This window comes from Haliotis rufescens, unplaced genomic scaffold (assembly GCF_023055435.1).
Source record: "Haliotis rufescens isolate VD_foot unplaced genomic scaffold, xgHalRufe1.0.p SCAF_11, whole genome shotgun sequence".
NCBI classification, from domain to species: Eukaryota; Metazoa; Mollusca; class Gastropoda; order Lepetellida; family Haliotidae; genus Haliotis; species Haliotis rufescens.
In genome coordinates, this window is record NW_025963791.1 from 4,266,164 (window position 1) to 4,288,954 (window position 22,791).

At 37.0% G+C, this 22,791-nt stretch overlaps 1 protein-coding gene across 2 annotated transcripts; it reads left to right on the top strand.

Moving 5' to 3' along the window:
• Positions 1 to 333: 333 nt before the first annotated feature.
• On the top strand, positions 334 to 10,461 carry LOC124134322. 2 transcript variants are annotated; one of them, XM_046499078.2, is made up of 9 exons: positions 334 to 820; positions 2,858 to 2,951; positions 3,620 to 3,929; positions 4,256 to 4,356; positions 5,976 to 6,153; positions 6,750 to 7,951; positions 8,177 to 8,265; positions 8,520 to 8,628; positions 9,064 to 10,461. In XM_046499078.2, exons 1-6 carry the CDS (start codon positions 683 to 685, stop codon positions 7,417 to 7,419), a joined length of 1,491 nt encoding a protein of 496 aa, XP_046355034.1. In that variant the 5' UTR covers positions 334 to 682; the 3' UTR covers positions 7,420 to 7,951; positions 8,177 to 8,265; positions 8,520 to 8,628; positions 9,064 to 10,461. The 2 variants fall into 2 exon arrangements, with proteins under 2 accessions (XP_046355034.1, XP_046355035.1); XM_046499079.2 differs by lacking the exon at positions 334 to 820 and adding an exon at positions 1,250 to 1,406.
• Positions 10,462 to 22,791: the final 12,330 nt, after the last annotated feature.

A 22,791-nucleotide genomic window follows, 5' to 3' on the forward strand; every position in this document is an offset into this window, starting at 1 on the left:
GTTCATGTTTTACACCAATATAAGTTTATCTAGTCCAGGGCCCCGTTCCACAAAACGATCTTCCTGCTATAGGACTATCATAAGCCAATGTGAAAAGGCCAGTAGATCGAGTTACACCTTACAGAAGGAACATGACAGTTAAATGGAGCATGGTTTTCATTGGTTCATATATGTGTTAATATATGTGTGACCTTCCATAGGAGTTCACGTGCATATGTAATAAGCTAAATATATGTCGGTGGTTTTCATTGGTTAATGTGAGTGACCTATCATCAGAGGTCACTTGCATGTGTAATCAGCAGAATAATACGCTACATAATCTCACATATATATATGAGAGCTGAATATGTTGGATAAGTTTTTGTTCTATACTTTAGGTGTTTATTCCAAGTTACCACCTTGTTATTGTAACCAGATATCCACACCATTCTTGGATTCTAAAGTAATGCATTTATTAAAACAGTTAGCCTATAGCCTTCACCTTCATCGAGCACGGCGGGATAACTGGTTGCAGTTATCGTTCGCGTAGCAAGACATTTTGAATGCTTTTAACCGTTTAGGTAGACAGGAGCCCAGTCTTATCGCTGGAAGCACATGCGTCTCTCGTGCTAAGCTGCAAATCACATTTCTAGCGTAGCACCAAGACACTTTCGCGTCTAAAGAGTTAGATTCGTTTTGTTGTATGTTGCATGCTGTTCCTGTTTGTTACTGTAACTTATTTTGCATACTATTATTCTTTTCAGCAACTGTTTTCTGCGTTTTTTCTCTCGTTTCAGGTCAGGACACGTTACATCGACAACGTTTACCAGCAGTAATGGCGGTAAGAATTGTACCAGTATTAACTATATGCAGTGTTAATGTACAGTTATATGGTTTACTTATATCCTATTCTCACTTCCTCGCAAAGGAATTTAACTATGTTCAGACTCATGTGTAGTAGTATTTCATGTTCATTGCGTTACTTGGCAGGCGCACGTGACAGGTGGCGCCCAAAAGACATGGCGGCTACAAAACGTTTACTATTATTAAATAACTACATATTTCAGATGTTATTCGCATTTTTATTAGGTGTGTTCTGGTGAAATTACAATTTGCAAACATTTGGTGTGTTTTTTGTCATATCAGGCAAAAATGGGGTTTATGAATGTCAAATGTATCTTTTTGTTTCATGTCATGAAATTAGGTCATTAGGCCTATGGATAGATCTATAGGCTAAAGGCCTCCATTAACCTAAGCTTGTCATGCCAATTTAAGCGACTTAGTGAACCGGGAAGTCCGGATGAATCATGATACAATACTTATTGCCATGTTTCATTCACCATATGATACAAATCACATTATATAATTTGTGTGAATTCTTCATGTTCCATACCACCCAACTAACAACAAAATGTTCATGTCAAATGGTTTGTGTGATTGGTTAATTTATTCCTACAGTATCATAGTATAACTGACATTAAATGGAAATAAAGCTTGGTGTATCATGTGGGTCATATTGTCCTGTAGCAATTTGAAATACATCGGTGAAATGAGACAACCATAGTGGTCTTGGTTAGTTATTTGGTTTATATGCAGGGATGTGAAATCTCCGCGGAAACGCGGAAAATCGCGTTTTTTAAAACAGTAGTCCTCGGGAAAAATCATCTTCCGCGTAAAAATTTAATAAATTTTTTAAAAAACCACTCCGAAAAATATGATCGAAAACCGGACAATTGGCGCGGATTGTCCTGTTTTCGATCAGAGCTTTCACCAGCATAGGTTTTCGGACATCATACGTTTTCTGTCACGAATACTTGCACTATAACGTGGGGTGTGGCGTCACACAGAATTTGTAAATACTCAGAGTCAGCTGATGGCTTGTTTTTAAGATAAAGTTGTCTTTTAGCCTGTAAGTGAATGAGATGTTTTACAGTTGTTCATGTGATTAGCGAGAAAACTATGAATGTTTCTTCAGCGTCCAAAACCCCATGTCATGGGGATATATGTTGTACTAATGTCTTATGTTTGCAATGGAGTTTTGTTTTTTTCATCAAAAGGTAAGTACAAGGTACGTTTTTTTCAATATGCTTCAACATTGGGAAAGGGTCAGACATTGCACGCTTGTGACAGTTGTCCTTGTGTCTGGGGGATGGGGGTTGAAGTTTATGGCAGTATTGCTCCCAGACCTGGCGGGTAGCCAGGTGCGCGAAAGCTATGCCCAATTTTTTAAAAGTACTGTTTTAACTTCGAAATTTTACTGCATCTGCCATCTTGTTTATTTGACTTATTGACTTTGGGCATTGACTTATTACATTTCTTGGTGTGAATGTTGTCCAAACTGCATGAAATTGCTTAAAATGCAATCAAATGTTTTAAATAAAATTTTCTGGGGGGGGGGGGGGGGGGGGGGCATGCCCCCAGACCCCACTAGACCTTTCCTCTTTTTTCGGGAAAACCTGCTCACATCCCTGTATATGATATCATCAGTACACCAAGCCCTGGGTCTCGTATTGTCAGTCACTGTACTGTCTTGTTTAGACCTAGCTGCAGTCAAAGTATGTGCTGCTAGTATCCGGTTACTGCAGCTAGTCGAGACCACATTTGAATGATAATTATCAAGGATAGGGACTGGCATAGTTCTTGCCCTCTGGTACATAACGCTAGGTTAGAATCTACTCAACTAATGTAGATCTACATGTAGTTACACCTGTTGTGAATATGCAACTGAACATTCACAGCAGATATTTAACACAACTAGTCACTTCTAAAGCTGTCACAAATGAGATGATCCAATTGCCAGAACAAGATAATTTTGTTTAGATTTCCACAAACCTATCTACCTGTGCCATACTTTATTAATTTTCTAAATTTGCCTCAGAGTGGCATTGTCTCAGTTAGCGGACTTCCTACGACACGACCAGAGCTTGGTGGACCAAGTACTCTTTCAGCTGTTTTGACTGGACCATCTCGAGGTAAAGTAACGTTGTTTATTTGCATTCTAACGTAAAACATTTTGCACCATTATTTCTATATTTTTAACCTGTAAATGATTTTCATCCCTCCCTACAAACGGCTTTGCATTACATTAATTTATTTTCCCAAAGTACCTGTAAACAAAAAATACATTCAGATGTAATATTTCATTAAGTTATAGTGGCTTTAGACTGCTGTTGTAACTTTGAAATTGTAATGACAACTCAGACTGCTATGGTTGACTTAAAAAATAGTCTTGGTTCTCAGTCACCACCGCATTTGCAGAACCAAGTCTGCAGAACATTTTGGGGTTTTTTTTCATTAAAAAAACATCACTTCATATTCTGTATCTCTAACACACAACCTCAGCAGTGAAATATTGCCATACTAGGCTAAACCTGATCTAATATAGTGCAAAGTTACTTTTCTGTACATCATGTTACATAAACTGGGTTTTCATAGTCATTTTAAGATGAGTTCACTCACTGTTTTCCCGAAATTAATATAAACAATATTTAATTATATCTTGGATCAAGTTAATATAATAGAAAACAAAGGAGCTACTGTCACAAGCCTAATTATAATCATAATGCTGAGTGTTGCGTTAAGACAAAAACATGACATGGTTAAATTCTGTATATATATATGCATATTTGTCGATTTGCAGATCCTGTATTGGAGACTCTAAATAATTGCAACAGAGCCATGCTTTTCTCTGCTATGATGGATTCAGACCTTTTTAACAGCGGCTTTGTCTCCACAACTCATAGACAACTCCCAGAAATGGAAAGAAAAGTCTTAGACCTAGCTGCAGCTACAGATGTTGTACAAGGCGTTTTCTACTCCATTGCCTTTACACAGGGAAGTCAGATGTTTGTGCGCTATTTTGAAAGTGGATGCTTCTCTGGAATCATGCCATCCATGTCCAGTGTTCTTCAGGAATCGGATTCAACAGTCACTCAACTTTTCCCATATAGGTAATGTTGTTAACTATTAGTAATGTCTGTTTCATTGTTTGTATGTCCTTTAATACAGTTATCATAGTATGGATTCATACCAATTTAATGAAGTCATAAAAGCAGTCTGCAACTTTAGCCAGTAGTTGGAAGCCCAAGAGTAGTACAATTCTGTTTGGTCTATTAAACAGTCCATTTACAACACTACATTCTACTGAAAATGATCCTAAGAGCCGAGTAGTAGTAGTAGTCTCAGCAGTTTTTGACTAGCTCATATAGCATGAGTGTTGCAGCCCTTAATATAAAACATTGATGAATTATGCACATTATATCATTTCTGTACTCAGAATATTCACCAAGCAAGACTTGGACAAGAAAGTTCTACAGCAGAAAAAGGCAGCAGCCTCTCGAAGCAAAAGCCGTGTGAAACAGAATGGGCCTACTCATGGTAATGTATATAGAGAAATATATTGTGCTGTTAGCTCAAAATGGGCTATTGTTTGACAGTTTCCTACATCATGTACATGGTATGGTTGGTTATCAACAATCTGAAATTTCAGTTAAAGCATTTTAAATGGCATGTTGACAATCTTTGATATATTGGAAGCATTTTATTGAGAATTGTAATTTGGTACAAATTCTCAATTCGAATTTAATTCTGGTTCCTTTTTCAGCCAGTTTTCAATTTGTAGTTTATTGTACATATATGTGCAGTAATGATATAAGTTGTGTGGAAACCTTTGTTGCATTTTCTTGTTCACCGAGTAAAACATTTTTGATCGGTATATTTTGAGACTACGAGCCCAAACTTGGTTCTTAACATTATATTTTAGTGTTATTATATGGCATTACTAGACCAAAGAGACTTTTTACTAAACCTGGGCTTCCCACTAGTGGCTAAAGTCTCAGACTTATTGTTCCTAAAATTAACCATATGGCTGCCACTAAGCTTAAAGTCCATAGATAATTGAAAATCCTAAAACACAACCTGTTGGGGTTTTTTTTATCAAAAAGTAGCTAACTGCAATCATGTTCCTTTTGTTTGTTAAATGCTGCATTCACCAATATTGCAACTACCAGTTTATAATGGCAGCTGTAAATAATAAACAAAATAGAAATCCCTCAGTTGCTTACAAATCTGAAATATACATGTATCTATTTGCCACAGGACAGGGCATGTCAACATTCACTTGTGCTGATATTATGTTTATATTTGTCCACAAAAATTCTGAAAACTTTCATTGAAGGAAATAAATAATTTTGGCTCAGTAAATGCATCTGCGACTGAATAAGTACTTGGAGCATATTTGGGTGTCCAAGTATTGAATTCTACATACCAATGCTTGTGTCCTGTAGTCCTTTGCAGTACTGCCCATTAGTTAAGGTATTATAAGTACCAGTAGAAATTTACCCTTTTTAAGGGTTCTACTGTTTGATATCATTATAAGTCTGCTGTATGTTATCATTATAAGGACAAGTGGACTAAAACTGTTAGTTTCCATTGCTGGTATGGCACTCCAATGTGTCAAGTCCTGAGTATTCTGTGGAGTACCTGTATTTAACTCAAAGTATGTTGATATTCATCATGTTCATCTCTTATTATGCACATACCACTACCTTAACAGCAGTTGTATGATTGCATACTTTTGTTTTCAGTTGCGTTTATGCTTTGATTTTCTTTGTGAGTATGTTTATTTTTATTGTGATCATTGTCATAGTTTCTCACATTTAATAATATACCCAGTAGTTTGCTTTTGTCAGTTACATCTTATATCAAACTAATTTCCATATGTTTCATCACTATGTTATGTTTCATTTCTGTTATCTGTAACCACAGTGGACAATACATTATCTACGAAATGTTATTCTCATTTGGTGCCATCTATGTCAAATATTAATGGCATCATCATACACAATCGGTTTTTTTCATTGTTTGTAATTTTCATGGGTTTCTTTCAGCCTTGTGTTTCCTTAAGTATAAACATAATAAAGTATAGTTGGCCATGAATATAATAAGACTTTTTAAAAACTTTTGTAGTTAATCAGAGCAATGTTGTTGTTTTTCAGTACCGAATAGACAACGCTACAGCCAGTATTTCAACAGCAGATACAGTGTATGCAAAGTAGTGTTTGATAAGTTGTCCATGCCAGCGCAGTCTGAAGACATATCCAACAAGCTTCAGGTATCATCTGTAATTTTCCACTGTGTCAAGAAAAATGCAGATGAAAATCACATACGTGACAGGTATTCTTTATATACAACTTACATAGTTACAGTATAAATGTTTTTTTCTTGGCAGTGCCATTATCACTCTCATTTCACAAATGCTAAACTTTCATCATGCATCCTCCTCCTGTTATGAATGTAACCAAATAGGCAATAAACAAAAGTCAGTGTTTGTTTTTAGCTCACCTGACTGATATTATCAAGTTTCATTTACCACAAAGTTTGATTATTTACAAACTGTCCCAATCTTGCTCGCTCACTTCTCCCTTCTTGGGGTGAAACTGTACATGGGTGCATCCATGCATCGTGATTCTTCATGTATCAATACCAGACGATACACTTGATAAAATAAAATACTTGTTAAATGACACCCAGAATGTTTGTCAGTGAAATATCGCGAAATGTGTTGTAATTGAGTTTCAAGTTCACTAATTAAAATAACCGCTGCAAAACATGTCTACAGCCATCTTTACCTTTTTATAGTCAAGAAGTTTCCACATGATTTGACGTAAATATGCACATTGCAATACGTATTGTATCATGATCTTGCTGTTGTGTTTCACTTTTCTCCCTTCACCTATGATAGTAACACATTTATTTGACTATTTTAACAGGCCTCTACACATATTTGGGCTTCATCACCCTGACACGCTTTTGCAAGTTCTAAAGCATCACAGAATCCATGGAAACCACGTTGTAGATGACCCTGTGGACTTCAGCAGCTTGAAAGAAGAAATAAAACCCAAAAGTGTTGAAGAAGAGTTCCACATTTTGTCATCAGTATCAAACTATCACTGGGACAATGACCAGACAGCGAACTACATGCAGTACTTTTCTACATACAATGAAGACACAAGGAAGTACCCTACCTCTTTAAGAAATAAAATCATATTTAACTTCAGAATTGGATGTCAAGAAAAGTATACACAAAGTGTGAAGATGCTTTCTGCTCAACATGCTCAGGGAAACAGTGAAGACTCCACTCACTCATCACAGACTACATCCATGCAGCCTCCACAGAAACGAAGACGAATTGCGAACCGTGTGAGGAGAGTGACACCAGAAAACTTTGCCCTTTCTCTCAACCTATCAGAACACATAGTTACTCCTAATGTTGCTCAACCATCATCGCTGTTTGACAACTTCTCAACACGTCTCATTGAAGGTGGCACTATTCTCTGGCAGTCTCATTCCTTTACCAAGGATGTGTTGATTATAAGTGACTATTGTCCTGAAAGTGGAAAGTTCAAGCCCCAGTCATACTGCAAAGTGACTGCTTCATGAGGAGGAGGATACAACACATGTCCAGTGTTCTTGTTCTGTTTACAAGATGCTGCTAAGCCATGTACACGAAAGTGACATTGAAAATGAGGACACAGAAGAAACATATCTAGACACATCAGGTGTTACATGCATGCATGCCCGATTTGTGAAAGAGTATGTACTGCAAGATTATCACAATCTCTTCAGTTCAGAATTTCAACCTGTGTCTGACAAAGATAAAAAGTTGAGGGATTCAATGTTGGTGCAAAATCAGGAAATAGTGCTGGTTGCAGAATCTCCTCGTGTAACCAAATATTCAGTAAAAGGAAGAAATGAAAGTGTTGAATTTGTTCATGTCAACAATGATAACTGGACTATTTCATGCCAATCAGGACTTTGTTCTGTTGGAAAATCTAAAACTGTAAAGAACTTAGAGGTATCCCAAAGGCTCTGTCCACATTTATTGACAATGAAAGAAAACCAACAACTCTGGATTCCTTCAACATCAACTGAGGAACTGACGAGCCCTTCTTCATCTACATTCACTGTAAAGGTATGTTAAACTGTGCAACAAAACCGTCTTTTGTAAAAGGAACATATAGGTATTGGGTCATGAGTATTCCTCCTGTCCTGGCTTTGTTATCAGCAAAATCAGCCTTCACTCAAAATTGCTGATTTTATCCTTGGAATAGTTTCCTTTTAACATGTTCATAAAACTTGAGATCAGTTTTTATTGTACACTTTTTGTTGTTGCTAATGTTTGCACTTTCATCACCAGTCAAACTTCAATGTCGACACTGGCTTCTGGGACTTTGGATCACTGAGTAAACATATTCCAACTCCTCAGAGTTGCCCAAAATACAGGGAGTAAGTAGTATTTTTATCTCTAATCGCTGTGTTGTGTGAACTATTTGTGTATAGATTTCATATGGTCTGACAACAAAACACTGCAATGGAACTATCTAAATTCTAATGTAAGCTATTGAAGTCAATACTTATTATTCATGTTTCCTAACATTTAAGCATGTCAAGTGCACATTGTTTCCTCCACTGCTCTTTGTTAAAATGTTGTGTATCATATTGTATACTAAGGGATTAGGACATATCTTGTTGGATTTCAGAAATATCCACTTGCATGAAAAATGGTGCTTTCAGCACCAAACAGATGAATCTGGTTTTGTCAGTAATATCTTGCTTTGTCCTGCACTACCAGAAAACTGTTCATGTGGGGTATGTATGAATTTCCAAGCACAGTATTTCCAATTTGCTTTATCGCTGATAAATATAGAGACAGACTTGAATGCTATATATGTATAATCTGATAATGTTATAATGCATCCTAATTTAAGAACTTCAGAAAAATGCTTATTTTAAACCAAACGCTTAATTAAATCCTAATTTGCCTGTCAGGGGCACATAGTTAAGAAACAGCTTAAGAAACTACCTGGCAGTTGGAGGTCATTTTGACCTTTTGTATCCTTATCAAACAGAACTTTGTTACCCAAAAGTCACTCTGACAGCCTTTGCTTTCAGTTCATGTCTGATGTTGTCCAATAACATGATGTTGGCATTTATATATTTTAGAATTTACAGGTCCAATTCAGATGTTACCACTGGTCCTTGTTGCGTTATCAATCATGCACCAAGCTTTAATCTTTTTTTCAGGGCACCTACCATGATGTACAAACACCAGATGGCATTAACCTACTACAGCAGTACAGCACTCAAACAACACTTTACACCAGACTAGCCCCTATTAAGGCAACTGTGTGCTACAGAAAGTGCAGTAATGGCAAATGTTTGCTGTATTATACAGGGGAAGAGGAAGGCATTCACTTTAGGAGCAAAGAAACCGCCATTGTTGATGAACTCTGCCATTGTTGATGAACTCTGTCATTGTTGATGAACTCTGCCATTGTTGATGAACTCTGCCATTGTTGATGAACTCTGCCATTGTTGATGAACTCTGTCATGACTTTTTGTAAAGAAATTACAAGCTTTTCAAGTGACAGTGTCACATTCACTGGTTACTGCAAAGAAATGGATCGTATGTACAAGTCAAGACAATGAATCCAGTTTTATGTCTCAGAGTACATTTAACAACTGTTTTTTCTCCTGGGCAGCAAATATGAAGATTGACTTCAGGAAGATTGGAGATCCATTCTGTATATCTCCCGAAGTACTTGCATGTGATGGAACCCATGTTGGTGTTGTGTTTCGCCATATCCGAGCAACACCAATCGAAAGATCAGAATTAGATGAGGAGATACCTGTTGGTCCCAAACGATTTGACAGAGTGTTCTTGCCTTATTCACAGAACACATGCAAGAGTGAGGTACAGATTGCAAGGATGCATTTAAAACATTTAGCAAAAGCCACACTCCATACAGAACATGAGGATATTTCACAGGATACGATTGATGAAAGAAGTGATGTATTGATTAGAGTAGCATCTCATCAGTGTAAGCAAGTTTTGCAGCACTTTGTGAGTGACAGTTATGATCAACACTTGAAAGAAGCTCTTGCCCCATTATTGAAACTTTTGGGTAGTGATGCCTCTGTCTCAGCAGTCATTCCCCCTCATACATTCCCCCTCATATGTGTGACAAACTCAAAAAAGCATCATATAATATTTTGAACAAATGCCAATTATCACTCAGTTTTAGAGATGTCAAACTTATTCGGCCCAAAATACATCATCTTTTGCAGAGTTCTTACACCTCACAATTTGCAGCTGAAATACATGATTTCATAGCGTACCTAGCAGACTATGCAAAGAACTTACATACACATTTACCTGCTTACCAGGATGCCCATCCCATCCCTAAATCTTACAATCCAGAAAGTGGTGTGGCATATCATTTTACTGAAAGTGGAGAACAGGTTAGAAAACTCCCTATCTACAACATCAAAACTAAAATTTATGATGACCTACCAGCAGCAGATGAAAAATGTAACAAGGACTTCCCTAGAGTCAGCACAAGTGGACACAGTAGTTTGTTTTTCTGGTTTTGTCCCATTCATGGTCATTGTATTGGGTTCCACATAATTCCTGAATGCGAAGGCAGAAAAGATCCATTTGCTTCCATGTTCAGGTACCTGCCTGAACCACCAACACATGTATTTTTTTACTTTGCTTGTTCACTTTCTGAATACTGCTTGAATAGAGAACCTTCATTCTTTAAAGACACTCGATTCTTCCATGATTATTTCCATGGTTGTACGCATGTATGTGGCGACGCTTTCAAGTCTTCAGTGTTTGAAAATGTGGGTGTCATCACTGAAATCTGTGAGCAGTTCAATTCGTTCCTCCAAAATATCAAAGCAACTTCAACTCATTTGAGCCAGAGCAAATTTTGTTTTCTTCTCCTTCTGGTGCAATCCAAATGGAATGAGAGAAAAACTGAAATGTTTAATCAACGATTGCATGTTGCTTTAGATGGTTCAAAGTAAAATGTGATCAATAGTAGTCACTAACATCAAGGTTACATCATACTGATGATGTAGGACTGGCTCTTAGACTGTATATGAAAGTCGCTCAAGCCCAACTTGGTTACTCAGTGCACGAGACGTTTTTCCTCGACACTCTGTTTCAAATCCAACTGACATTTTGTTCTGTAATACTCTGCTGTAGATAAAAAACATATTTTTCAGTTATTTCTATGTTGTCATACTGCTTTCCTTAATCCTTTTCACAAGTAGATTTTTTCTCGAAACGAAATCATAGTCTGGGGTTTTTCGCATTGGTTTTTTCCCCCTTCTTTTCATAAACCATATATGAGCTGGGTTTTTTTTCCACCTGTTTTTCCCCAGTCTCTTTACCACATGTAACAACAATATTTTAAATGGATACAATTCACACTTCTATCATACTCTACTGTAAATATAAATGATACTCATTCAGTAGATGAATGATGTTTTTACTATTATATCTATGTTGTCATACTGCTTTCCTTAAACCTTTTCACAAGTAGATGTTTTCTCAAAAGGAAATCATAGTCTGGGGTTTTTCGCATTGATTTTTTCCCCCTTCTTTTCATAAACAATATATCTAGTCTGTTCAAAGTAGATTCCTGAGCAATCTAGGAAAGGACCCAGGTCGTCTGGGGGGATGATACCTAGATCAGGTCACCAATGTTATCAAGTTTTACATTTTCTACTTTCAAGCTTATCTTTTACAACATTACATTTACGAACTTTGTAATTATTATGAGCTGGGGTTTTTTCCACCTGTTTTTCCCCAGTCTCTTAACCACATGTAACAACAATATTTTAAATGGATACAATTCACACTTCTATCATACTCTACTGTAAATAAATGATACTCATTCAGTAGATGAATGATGTTTTTACTATTATATCTATGTTGTCATACTGCTTTCCTTAAACCTTTCACAATTACGGTATATTTTGTTGTAGTCTGAACAGTGAAATCAGTCATACATAATTTTGTTTATTTTCTTTAATGTTAGTCTTAATAAAAAAGATAAAATTTACAAAATGTGTGTATTGTTTTGTTTAGAACACATATTATCTGTATGTGTACCATAAGTATTCAAAGCAATTCAAGCTTTGCATTCAACAATAATCAATGCTGAATGGATTCCACCAGTGAAATGCTAAAGCATCTTGCAACAATACAGCACAAAAACAACTTAAACAAGTAAAAAGTCAATGAGTTTTAACAACCCTATTTGAACACATATTACCTGTATGTGTACCATAAGTATTCAAAGCAATTCAAGCTTTACATTCAACAATAATCAATGCTGAATGGATTCCACCAGTCAAATGTTAAAGCATCTTGCAACAATACAGCACAAAAACAACTTAAACAAGTAAAAAGTCAATGAGTTTTAACAACCCTATTTGAACACATATTACCTGTATGTGTACCATAAGTATTCAAAGCAATTCAAGCTTTGCATTCAACAATAATCAATGCTGAATGGATTCCACCAGTCAAATGCTAAAGCATCTTGCAACAATACAGCACAAAAACAACTTCAACAACCCCATTTGGATACTGCAGACGTTATGGTTCGCCAACATACCGTTTGGTTGCATCAGGAAGAGCTAGGGTTAGGTTATGTATGTCAAGTCTGATGCCGACACGCTTATTCAACAACCCCATTTGGATACTGCAGACGTTATGGTTCGCCAACATACCATTTGGTTGCATCAGGAAGAGCTAGGGTTAGGTAATGTATGTCAAGTCTGATGCCGACACAGTTATTCAACAACCCCATTTGGATACTGCAGACGTTATGGTTCGCCAACATACCATTTGGTTGCATCAGGAAGAGCTAGGGTTAGGTAATGTATGTCAAGTCTGATGCCGACACGCTTATTCAACAACCCCATTTGGATACTGCAGACGTTATGGTTCACCATCATACCGTTCGGCCGCATCAGGAAGAGCTAGGGTTAGGTAATGTATGTCAAATCTGATGCCGACACAGTTATTCAACAACCCTATTTGGATACTGCAGACGTTATGGTTCGCCAACATACCGTTTGGTCGCATCAGGAAGATCGAGGGTTAAGTTATGTATATGTCAAGTCTGATGCCGACACGCTTATTCAACAACCCCATTTGGATACTGCAGACGTTATGGTTTGCCAACATACCATTTGGTTGCATCAGGAAGAGCTAGGGTTAGGTAATGTATGTCAAGTCTGATGCCGACACGGTTATTCAACAACCCCATTTGGATACTGCAGACGTTATGGTTCGCCAACATACCATTTGGTTGCATCAGGAAGAGCTAGGGTTAGGTAATGTATGTCAAGTCTGATGCCGACACGCTTATTCAACAACCCCATTTGGATACTGCAGACGTTATGGTTCGCCATCATACCGTTCGGCCCCATCAGGAAGAGCTAGGGTTAGGTAATGTATGTCAAGTCTGATGCCGACACGCTTATTCAACAACCCCATTTGGATACTGCAGACGTTATGGTTCGCCAACATACCGTTTGGTTGCATCAGGAAGAGCTAGGGTTAGGTTATGTATGTCAAGTCTGATGCCGACACGCTTATTCAACAACCCCATTTGGATACTGCAGACGTTATGGTTCGCCAACATACCGTTTGGTCGCATCAGGAAGATCGAGGGTTAAGTTATGTATATGTCAAGTCTGATGCCGACACGCTTATTCAACAACCCCATTTGGATACTGCAGACGTTATGGTTTGCCAACATACCATTTGGTTGCATCAGGAAGAGCTAGGGTTAGGTAATGTATGTCAAGTCTGATGCCGACACGCTTATTCAACAACCCCATTTGGATACTGCAGACGTTATGGTTCGCCAACATACCATTTGGTTGCATCAGGAAGAGCTAGGGTTAGGTAATGTATGTCAAGTCTGATGCCGACACGCTTATTCAACAACCCCATTTGGATACTGCAGACGTTATGGTTCACCATCATACCGTTCGGCCGCATCAGGAAGAGCTAGGGTTAGGTAATGTATGTCAAATCTGATGCCGACACAGTTATTCAACAACCTTATTTGGATACTGCAGACTTTATGGTTCGCCAACATACCGTTTGGTCGCATCAGGAAGATCGAGGGTTAAGTTATGTATATGTCAAGTCTGATGCCGACACGCTTATTCAACAACCCCATTTGGATACTGCAGACGTTATGGTTCACCATCATACCGTTCGGCCGCATCAGGAAGAGCTAGGGTTAGGTAATGTATGTCAAATCTGATGCCGACACAGTTATTCAACAACCTTATTTGGATACTGCAGACGTTATGGTTCGCCAACATACCGTTTGGTTGCATCAGGAAGAGCTAGGGTTAGGTTATGTATGTCAAGTCTGATGCCGACACGCTTATTCAACAACCCCATTTGGATACTGCAGACGTTATGGTTCGCCAACATACCGTTTGGTCGCATCAGGAAGATCGAGGGTTAAGTTATGTATATGTCAAGTCTGATGCCGACACGCTTATTCAACAACCCCATTTGGATACTGCAGACGTTATGGTTTGCCAACATACCATTTGGTTGCATCAGGAAGAGCTAGGGTTAGGTAATGTATGTCAAGTCTGATGCCGACACGCTTATTCAACAACCCCATTTGGATACTGCAGACGTTATGGTTCGCCAACATACCATTTGGTTGCATCAGGAAGAGCTAGGGTTAGGTAATGTATGTCAAGTCTGATGCCGACACGCTTATTCAACAACCCCATTTGGATACTGCAGACGTTATGGTTCACCATCATACCGTTCGGCCGCATCAGGAAGAGCTAGGGTTAGGTAATGTATGTCAAATCTGATGCCGACACAGTTATTCAACAACCTTATTTGGATACTGCAGACTTTATGGTTCGCCAACATACCGTTTGGTCGCATCAGGAAGATCGAGGGTTAAGTTATGTATATGTCAAGTCTGATGCCGACACGCTTATTCAACAACCCCATTTGGATACTGCAGACGTTATGGTTCACCATCATACCGTTCGGCCGCATCAGGAAGAGCTAGGGTTAGGTAATGTATGTCAAATCTGATGCCGACACAGTTATTCAACAACCTTATTTGGATACTGCAGACTTTATGGTTCGCCAACATACCGTTTGGTCGCATCAGGAAGATCGAGGGTTAAGTTATGTATATGTCAAGTCTGATGCCGACACGCTTATTCAACAACCCCATTTGGATACTGCAGACGTTATGGTTCACCATCATACCGTTCGGCCGCATCAGGAAGAGCTAGGGTTAGGTAATGTATGTCAAATCTGATGCCGACACAGTTATTCAACAACCTTATTTGGATACTGCAGACTTTATGGTTCGCCAACATACCGTTTGGTCGCATCAGGAAGATCGAGGGTTAAGTTATGTATATGTCAAGTCTGATGCCGACACGCTTATTCAACAACCCCATTTGGATACTGCAGACGTTATGGTTCACCATCATACCGTTCGGCCGCATCAGGAAGAGCTAGGGTTAGGTAATGTATGTCAAATCTGATGCCGACACAGTTATTCAACAACCTTATTTGGATACTGCAGACTTTATGGTTCGCCAACATACCGTTTGGTCGCATCAGGAAGATCGAGGGTTAAGTTATGTATATGTCAAGTCTGATACCGACACGGTTATTCAACAGCCCTATTTGGATACTGCAGACGTTATGGTTCGCCAACATACCGTTTGGTCGCATCAGGAAGAGCTAGGGTTAGGTTATGTATGTCTGGTCTGACATCATTAGCTAGTAGTAGTAGTAGTAAGTGATGTACAGTTACAACACTAAGGACATAATTATTGTACCTCAAGCTAGGTCAGGTGTGACATCATTAGCTAGTAGTAGTAGCAGTAAGTGATGTACAGTTACAACACTAAGGATAACATTATTGTACCTCAAGCTAGGTCAGGTGTGACATCATTAGCTAGTAGTAGTAGCAGTAAGTGATGTACAGTTACAACACTAAGGATAACATTATTGTACCTCAAGCTAGGTCAGGTGTGACATCATTAGCTAGTAGTAGTAGCAGTAAGTGATGTACAGTTACAACACTAAGGATAACATTATTGTACCTCAAGCTAGGTCAGGTGTGACATCATTAGCTAGTAGTAGTAGCAGTAAGTGATGTACAGTTACAACACTAAGGACATAATTATTGTACCTCAAGCTAGGTCAGGTGTGACATCATTAGCTAGTAGTAGTAGCAGTAAGTGATGTACAGTTACAACACTAAGGATAACATTATTGTACCTCAAGCTAGGTCAGGTGTGACATCATTAGCTAGTAGTAGTAGCAGTAAGTGATGTACAGTTACAACACTAAGGACATAATTATTGTACCTCAAGCTAGGTCAGGTGTGACATTATTAGCTAGTAGTAGTAGCAGTAAGTGATGTACAGTTACAACACTAAGGACATAATTATTGTACCTCAAGCTAGGTCAGGTGTGACATCATTAGCTAGTAGTAGTAGCAGTAAGTGATGTACAGTTACAACACTAAGGACATAATTATTGTACCTCAAGCTAGGTCAGGTGTGACATTATTAGCTAGTAGTAGTAGCAGTAAGTGATGTACAGTTACAACACTAAGGACATAATTATTGTACCTCAAGCTAGGTCAGGTGTGACATCATTAGCTAGTAGTAGTAGCAGTAAGTGATGTACAGTTACAACACTAAGGATAACATTATTGTACCTCAAGCTAGGTCAGGTGTGACATCATTAGCTAGTAGTAGTAGCAGTAAGTGATGTACAGTTACAACACTAAGGATAACATTATTGTACCTCAAGCTAGGTCAGGTGTGACATCATTAGCTAGTAGTAGTAGCAGTAAGTGATGTACAGTTACAACACTAAGGATAACATTATTGTACCTCAAGCTAGGTCAGGTGTGACATCATTAGCTAGTAGTAGTAGCAGTAGTAAGTGATGTACAGTTACAACACTAAGTATAACATTATTGTACCTCAAGCTAGGTCAGGTGTGACATCATTAGCTAGTAGTAGTAGCAGTAAGTGATGTACAGTTACAACACTAAGGATAACATTATTGTACCTCAAGCTAGGTCAGGTGTGACATCATTAGCTAGTAGTAGTAGCAGTAAGTGATGTACAGTTACAACACTAAGGACATAATTATTGTACCTCAAGCTAGGTCAGGTGTGACATCATTAACTAGTAGTAGTAAGTGATTTACAGTTACAACACTAAGTATGACGTAATTGTATCTTACAAAAATTATAGCCAGAGGTAGTCATTTTATTTAATAATAAATTTGAATTGAAAGTTCCACTTCTTTGAGAGGCATTTAGAAGTTGGAGTATTAGTACAAGTACATATTGATGCTTCTAAATGTAATGTAGAAGTTCATTCATATATCGTATCCTTACTTACAGTTATACATTTTTTTATGGATGAGATAGAAGTTGAAATAGGAAATGTTAGGTTTTGATAAATATTGATGGGCCTAATTTAATAAAACCATATTTTTAAAGAAATATGGGAATGGCTGAGAAATAGCTGCGAAACTTGACAGTGAGAAAATGATTATGTGTGGCGATTGGAATTTAGTGTTAGATGTAAACAAATATACCTGTAGTTATGAACACATGAATGATTCAAAGGCTAGAAAAGAGGTACTGGAAATGATTTATATACTAGCTGTTAAAGACCAGTGGAGAGAATCCAACCCACTGGAAAATAGATATACATAGAGACAACCTACACCATTAACCCCATGATGTCTAGATTTCTTTTTCACAAAATTTATTGCATTCAGTTAGCCAATCCAAAACAAGTTTCAGCATACAATCTATTCGTTCCGTAATTTTGTTAACATTACAATTTTCCGAAAAGCAGATGGGAAAAGGGTTCTGGAAATATCAATGAATCAATAAATCTCTGTGTACTGTATTTACACCTGATATCAATGTACCTCGCCACTGATGCTCTTAGTCTTAGACTGATGATCTTAGAAAGTGGATGTATATTGTATAAATATGTAGTAAACATGTCCTACAATCTTCAATCAATCAATCAATCAATCAATCGGTCATCAAATTTCATTCTATTTTGAAATAAAATGAGTAACTGTCCCAAATCCCATGCAAGTCTTATTGAAAATCCAATTAGAACCTCTTGAAAAAAATGATGGGGGGCATGATTGGTGGGAAAGCATGTGAAGTGTTAGCATCAGTGGTTCTGTGGCTTCTGAGGGGAACATGTATATGACACACGATGGATGATGCACAATGTACAGGCCACAGCAGCAGATGAACTGAAAATAGAACTGAATGGTACACCAAAATATTATCGTAATTAAGAAATGGATCATACAAGAATAAACAAGAGTCATCAGAATCAAAGTCGCTTGATGTTACTCACAAAATTAATTCAGTTGTGGTAAGACAAAATAAAAATGAACTCTGAACATGACATAACACTTTTGCTATATACCAGAGACAAATGATTCTGAGCAATTCCGAGTAGGATACAGGCCAAACTCTGGGAGGATAACTGGATCAATTTTATCTACTCTGACACGCAAAAAGAAGTGGACAGTGCACAAACTGCAGAAGAAATGTGACGCATTATAGACTGTGGAATATGAAATGAAGTAAAAAACAGAGATAACAAGGGATTTCAATACACCTTTAAAATGCTATCTACATGGCTACAATACAGTGACAAGTTTATGAATAGTTTGCTTAATACATTCAAGACACTGTATTGTCTTTAAGAAAGAGTCAAATTCAGCTGATACCAGGCTGGAAGCATGGAACGAAATACATTTCAATTTGTCATTGCATACACATGTTAATTTTCCTGTATGTAAGCATATTAATACAGATTTATGATACTGTTTCTTGATGTGTATGTGTATGTCTGTCCATGTCAGAAAACATATTCCAACTGTCACTTTCATGATATGGTATATCAGATATTGTGAATATGTTCACACAAACAAAAGCATAAAATTATTAAGGTATTATTATTAAAATATTATTATTATCAACATGAACATCATACCTTGTAGCATGCAATGACATCGGTCCATATAATGAAGTATGCTGATGATAAAGCTGAAGATTGGAAATTCTGAAGAAACTGCCTTAAACATACAAAACACCAATTAATAACACTTGTTAATGATATGTGAAACAGTTTTCTTGATAGTGATATTGAGTAAGTAATACAAGACTTAGTGATGGTCATGATTGTATAATGCACCTGTTTTGAATATAACTTGCATGAATAATTCAACATGATGTTGACAATTTATGAAAGATGATTATGAAGGCAAATTTTATCATGAGCAAAAAATATGGTAGATCTACATATTCTTGAAACACCAAATACATAGTTAAGAAATAAAATTAGGACAATGACTGTTTCAAATGAGACGCAACAAGCATACTCAACGAGTTATCAACATGCAGATGTGCAAACATATTTTGAATGAAATATGCCTTACGGTACTTCACTTTGCACATGATTTGCACTGAATCAATTTATTGTCTTTATACGCGTTTAGATTAAAGTTGAAACACGTTTTCCAGTATGTTAATACATATATAAAATATGGTAGAGTACGGCTACAAACTCCTTGGCGATTTATGAGATCGGACGGGCAAAATTAGCTAAATTAGTAGGCCTGATTGCCGAGTGTGGACGGCGACACGTGGGCACAGCACTCGGGCTACAGTAAATCTGTAGACATGGTGAGATGAGATTAATTAACAGTGCTGATTGAGGATACTATTATGCGATATAATAAATCAAAACTAAAAACAGTTAGACAACAATAAGAACATCATAGTGCATAGCCGAACAATATGTATAAAACGCCTTACGCTTCGACTGACGGAGCGCTGATGCTGGACGAGAAAGGAGAGGTGAAGGTCATGCCCAAGCGGCCCGGATTTGTTTCGAATGATGTTTTTTTCTCATTGGCAACTCTTGAAAGAATACGTAACAGTTCATTCCAACTTTACCAAATTTTTTATTTTTTTTTTTTTTTTATATTTTTTTTTATTGTTCCTGGTAAAAGTACATCATGTTTGGATAAGAGTCAAAATACATGACCAGGGTTTTTTAAGAAAGTACATATCATTTGCACACATCCATACGCACATTCACACTCACAAGAAGCTTTAGTACTTATGAAGACAGAATGCAGGATATATATTTAGTAAAGTTTTGGAATAGCAAATGTTTATATTTTCAAAAGGTTTTCATAGGGAGCCCATTTCGTATAGAATTCAGTCTGTTTGGCTTTATTAAAGTGTCTATATTTTTCTAGTTGGTAATAATATTTAACCTCATTTTGGAAATGTGTAATGGTTGGTTGGTTATTTTTCATTTTGCATCTATAAATGTGAAATTTGGCCAATAAGAGTATCAGATCAAAAATATCATCAGTGTGGAAATGTTTTGAAAAGCCAAAAAGAATTAGGTCTGAAGTAAGATTTATCTTGCCAGTATGTGGACACTTGATTCAATCCAGTGTGAAAATCCTTTCCAGAAATCTTTGCTTACCCTACAGTCCCAAAACAGATGTTGGATAGATTCTGGCTCGGCATTACAGAAAGTACATAGACAGTTGTCAACAATATGCATCTTGAGTAGATAAGTATTAACAGGTAGAATTCTATGGAGCAATCTAAGCTGAAACCATCTAAGTTTAGGGTCTGGAGTAGTTTTGTGTGCTCTGATAAATAAGCTAGGCCAGTTCATATCCATTAAAAGTTCCTCTTCCCACTAGTCAATAACTTTTAAGCTTTCATCGGTTTGACTTATTACATAGTAATATTTCTTTGAGCCTTTACATGAAAAGAGATTGGCAATAGATATATTTGTATTGTTTGTTGTTTCCAGATGCAGGTCTTTATTAATGCCTAATTGTATCATGTATGTATTTACTGATCTTGTAATACCATAAAATTCAAGAAAATTTATATTGAAGTATTTATTACAGAATTGTTGCAATGTCATAAAATTTCCATCATTGTTTAGCAGGCAATGTATGCTGTGTATATTATTGAGATGAAAGGTTTTGTTATCTAATGATTTGCCATTTATAATAATATTTTTATTGTATAGCAGAGGTTCCCTTAGGAACTCTTCATAATTAGATCTATTGGTTTTTATTTTATTGCTATATTTAGAAAAGGCAGTAAAACAATCTTTCCAAAATTGGTTTTTAGTTTTTTTTAGCAAGCTTAAGTGGAAAATCACTTCCCATAAATAGTAGATCAGGAAATTCAGGAGTAGTATCAGTCATTAAAATTTTCCATTTCTTTTCCAAATCAACATTTAGTAACTTTTTTATCCAGATTATTTTCAAAGCGTCAACATATGCAAAAATATCTATCATACCAAGTCCTCCAAGGGAAATAGGTTTACAAGCAACTGTTCTCTTTATTTTGTCTGGTTTATTATCCCATAAAAACTTGAAAAGAATAGTATTTATCAACATGCAGATGTGCAAACATATTTTTAATGAAATATGCCTTACTGTACTTCACTTTGCACATGATTTGCACTGAATCAATTTATTGTCTTTATACGCGACTAGATTAAAGTTGAAACACGTTTTCCAGTATGTTAATACATATATAAAATATGTTAGTGTACGGCTACAAACTCCTTGGCGATTTATGAGATCGCACGGGCAAAATTAGCTAAATTAGTAGGCCTGATTGCCGCGTGTGGACGGCGACACGTGGACACAGCACGTGGGCTACAGTAAATCTGTAGACATGGTGAGATGAGATTAATTAACAGTGCTGATTGAGGATACTATTATGCGATATAATAAATCAAAACTAAAAACAGTTAGACAACAATAAGAACATCATAGTGCATAGCCGAACAATATGTATAAAACGCCTTACGCTTGGACTGACGGAGCGCTGATGCTGGACGAGAAAGGAGAGGTGAAGGTCATTCCCAAGCGGCCCGGATTTGTTTCGAATGATGTTTTTTTCTCATTGGCAACTCTTGAAAGAATACGTAACAGTTCATTCCAACTTTACCAAATCTAATTGTATATGAATACATGTTGATGTTTTTTATGTAGTATTTCTAAACTGAAGCGATGGAATTGCACATCGATGTTAATATGGTTACAGGCTGCATAGGCTCTGCGATTGTGTGCAAGGCGCAGAGACGGAGCACAGCCGATAACAGACAACAACCCAAACGACGTATGTAAGGTCCACTGTGAGTGGTTGCGTGCTGCTCTATTTAAAGGGGCACTGATCTAACGCAATTCCCCGGGACTGGTTGTTGCCTTTGTTATTGTTTTTTCCAAGTGAGTACCCGGATGTATAGCAGAAATCAAGACTAGTTCGCGACCTCTGCTGCGCCATTCGTAAGCGCATAGGTCACTTTTATGGGTAGTAATAAGGGCGTATGGTCACACTGATCAACAAAATGAAATACAGTTTTCGAGATAATAAGGAAATGTAGGTATCTTTGTGGGTAGCATCGGTAATGGTGACGAAGTTTTAATAAGTCACTTGCTTGGTAATTTTGCGATTTTCGTTTACACTATTTTGACTTGCTACACAAAGTAAATATTTCACCTGAGCATTGCTTTTTTTATAGTGTGTATATTTTTTTACTGTGAAATGTGTAACAAATTTATTAAACGTCTAAATATTCAGTTATTTTACAAAGTGACTGAAAAACATTTCCATCTGTATTATTATGATAACGAATTCCAAACATTTTGATGTTTAATGTCATCACCAAGAGACTGAAAATGTAACGTTGAAAAGTACATTTCCATGTTGTTTGGCTTCTAATCCTACATAATAATCTGTTGTGATGTTTGTAGGCCCTTTTGATCGTCTTAATCAATCTGGACAGATTTTTTAGTCAAAATGACTGAAATATTTA

Bases quoted from the DNA above. Each gene is read 5' to 3' on its own strand.
- LOC124134322 (XM_046499078.2), top strand. From the start codon at position 683: ATGTTGCATGCTGTTCCTGTTTGTTACTGTAACTTATTTTGCATACTA. The intron at 4,357-5,975 runs GTAATGTATATA...GTTGTTTTTCAG, and splicing joins ACAGAATGGGCCTACTCATG to TACCGAATAGACAACGCTAC. The intron at 6,154-6,749 runs GTATTCTTTATA...CTATTTTAACAG, and splicing joins GAAAATCACATACGTGACAG to GCCTCTACACATATTTGGGC.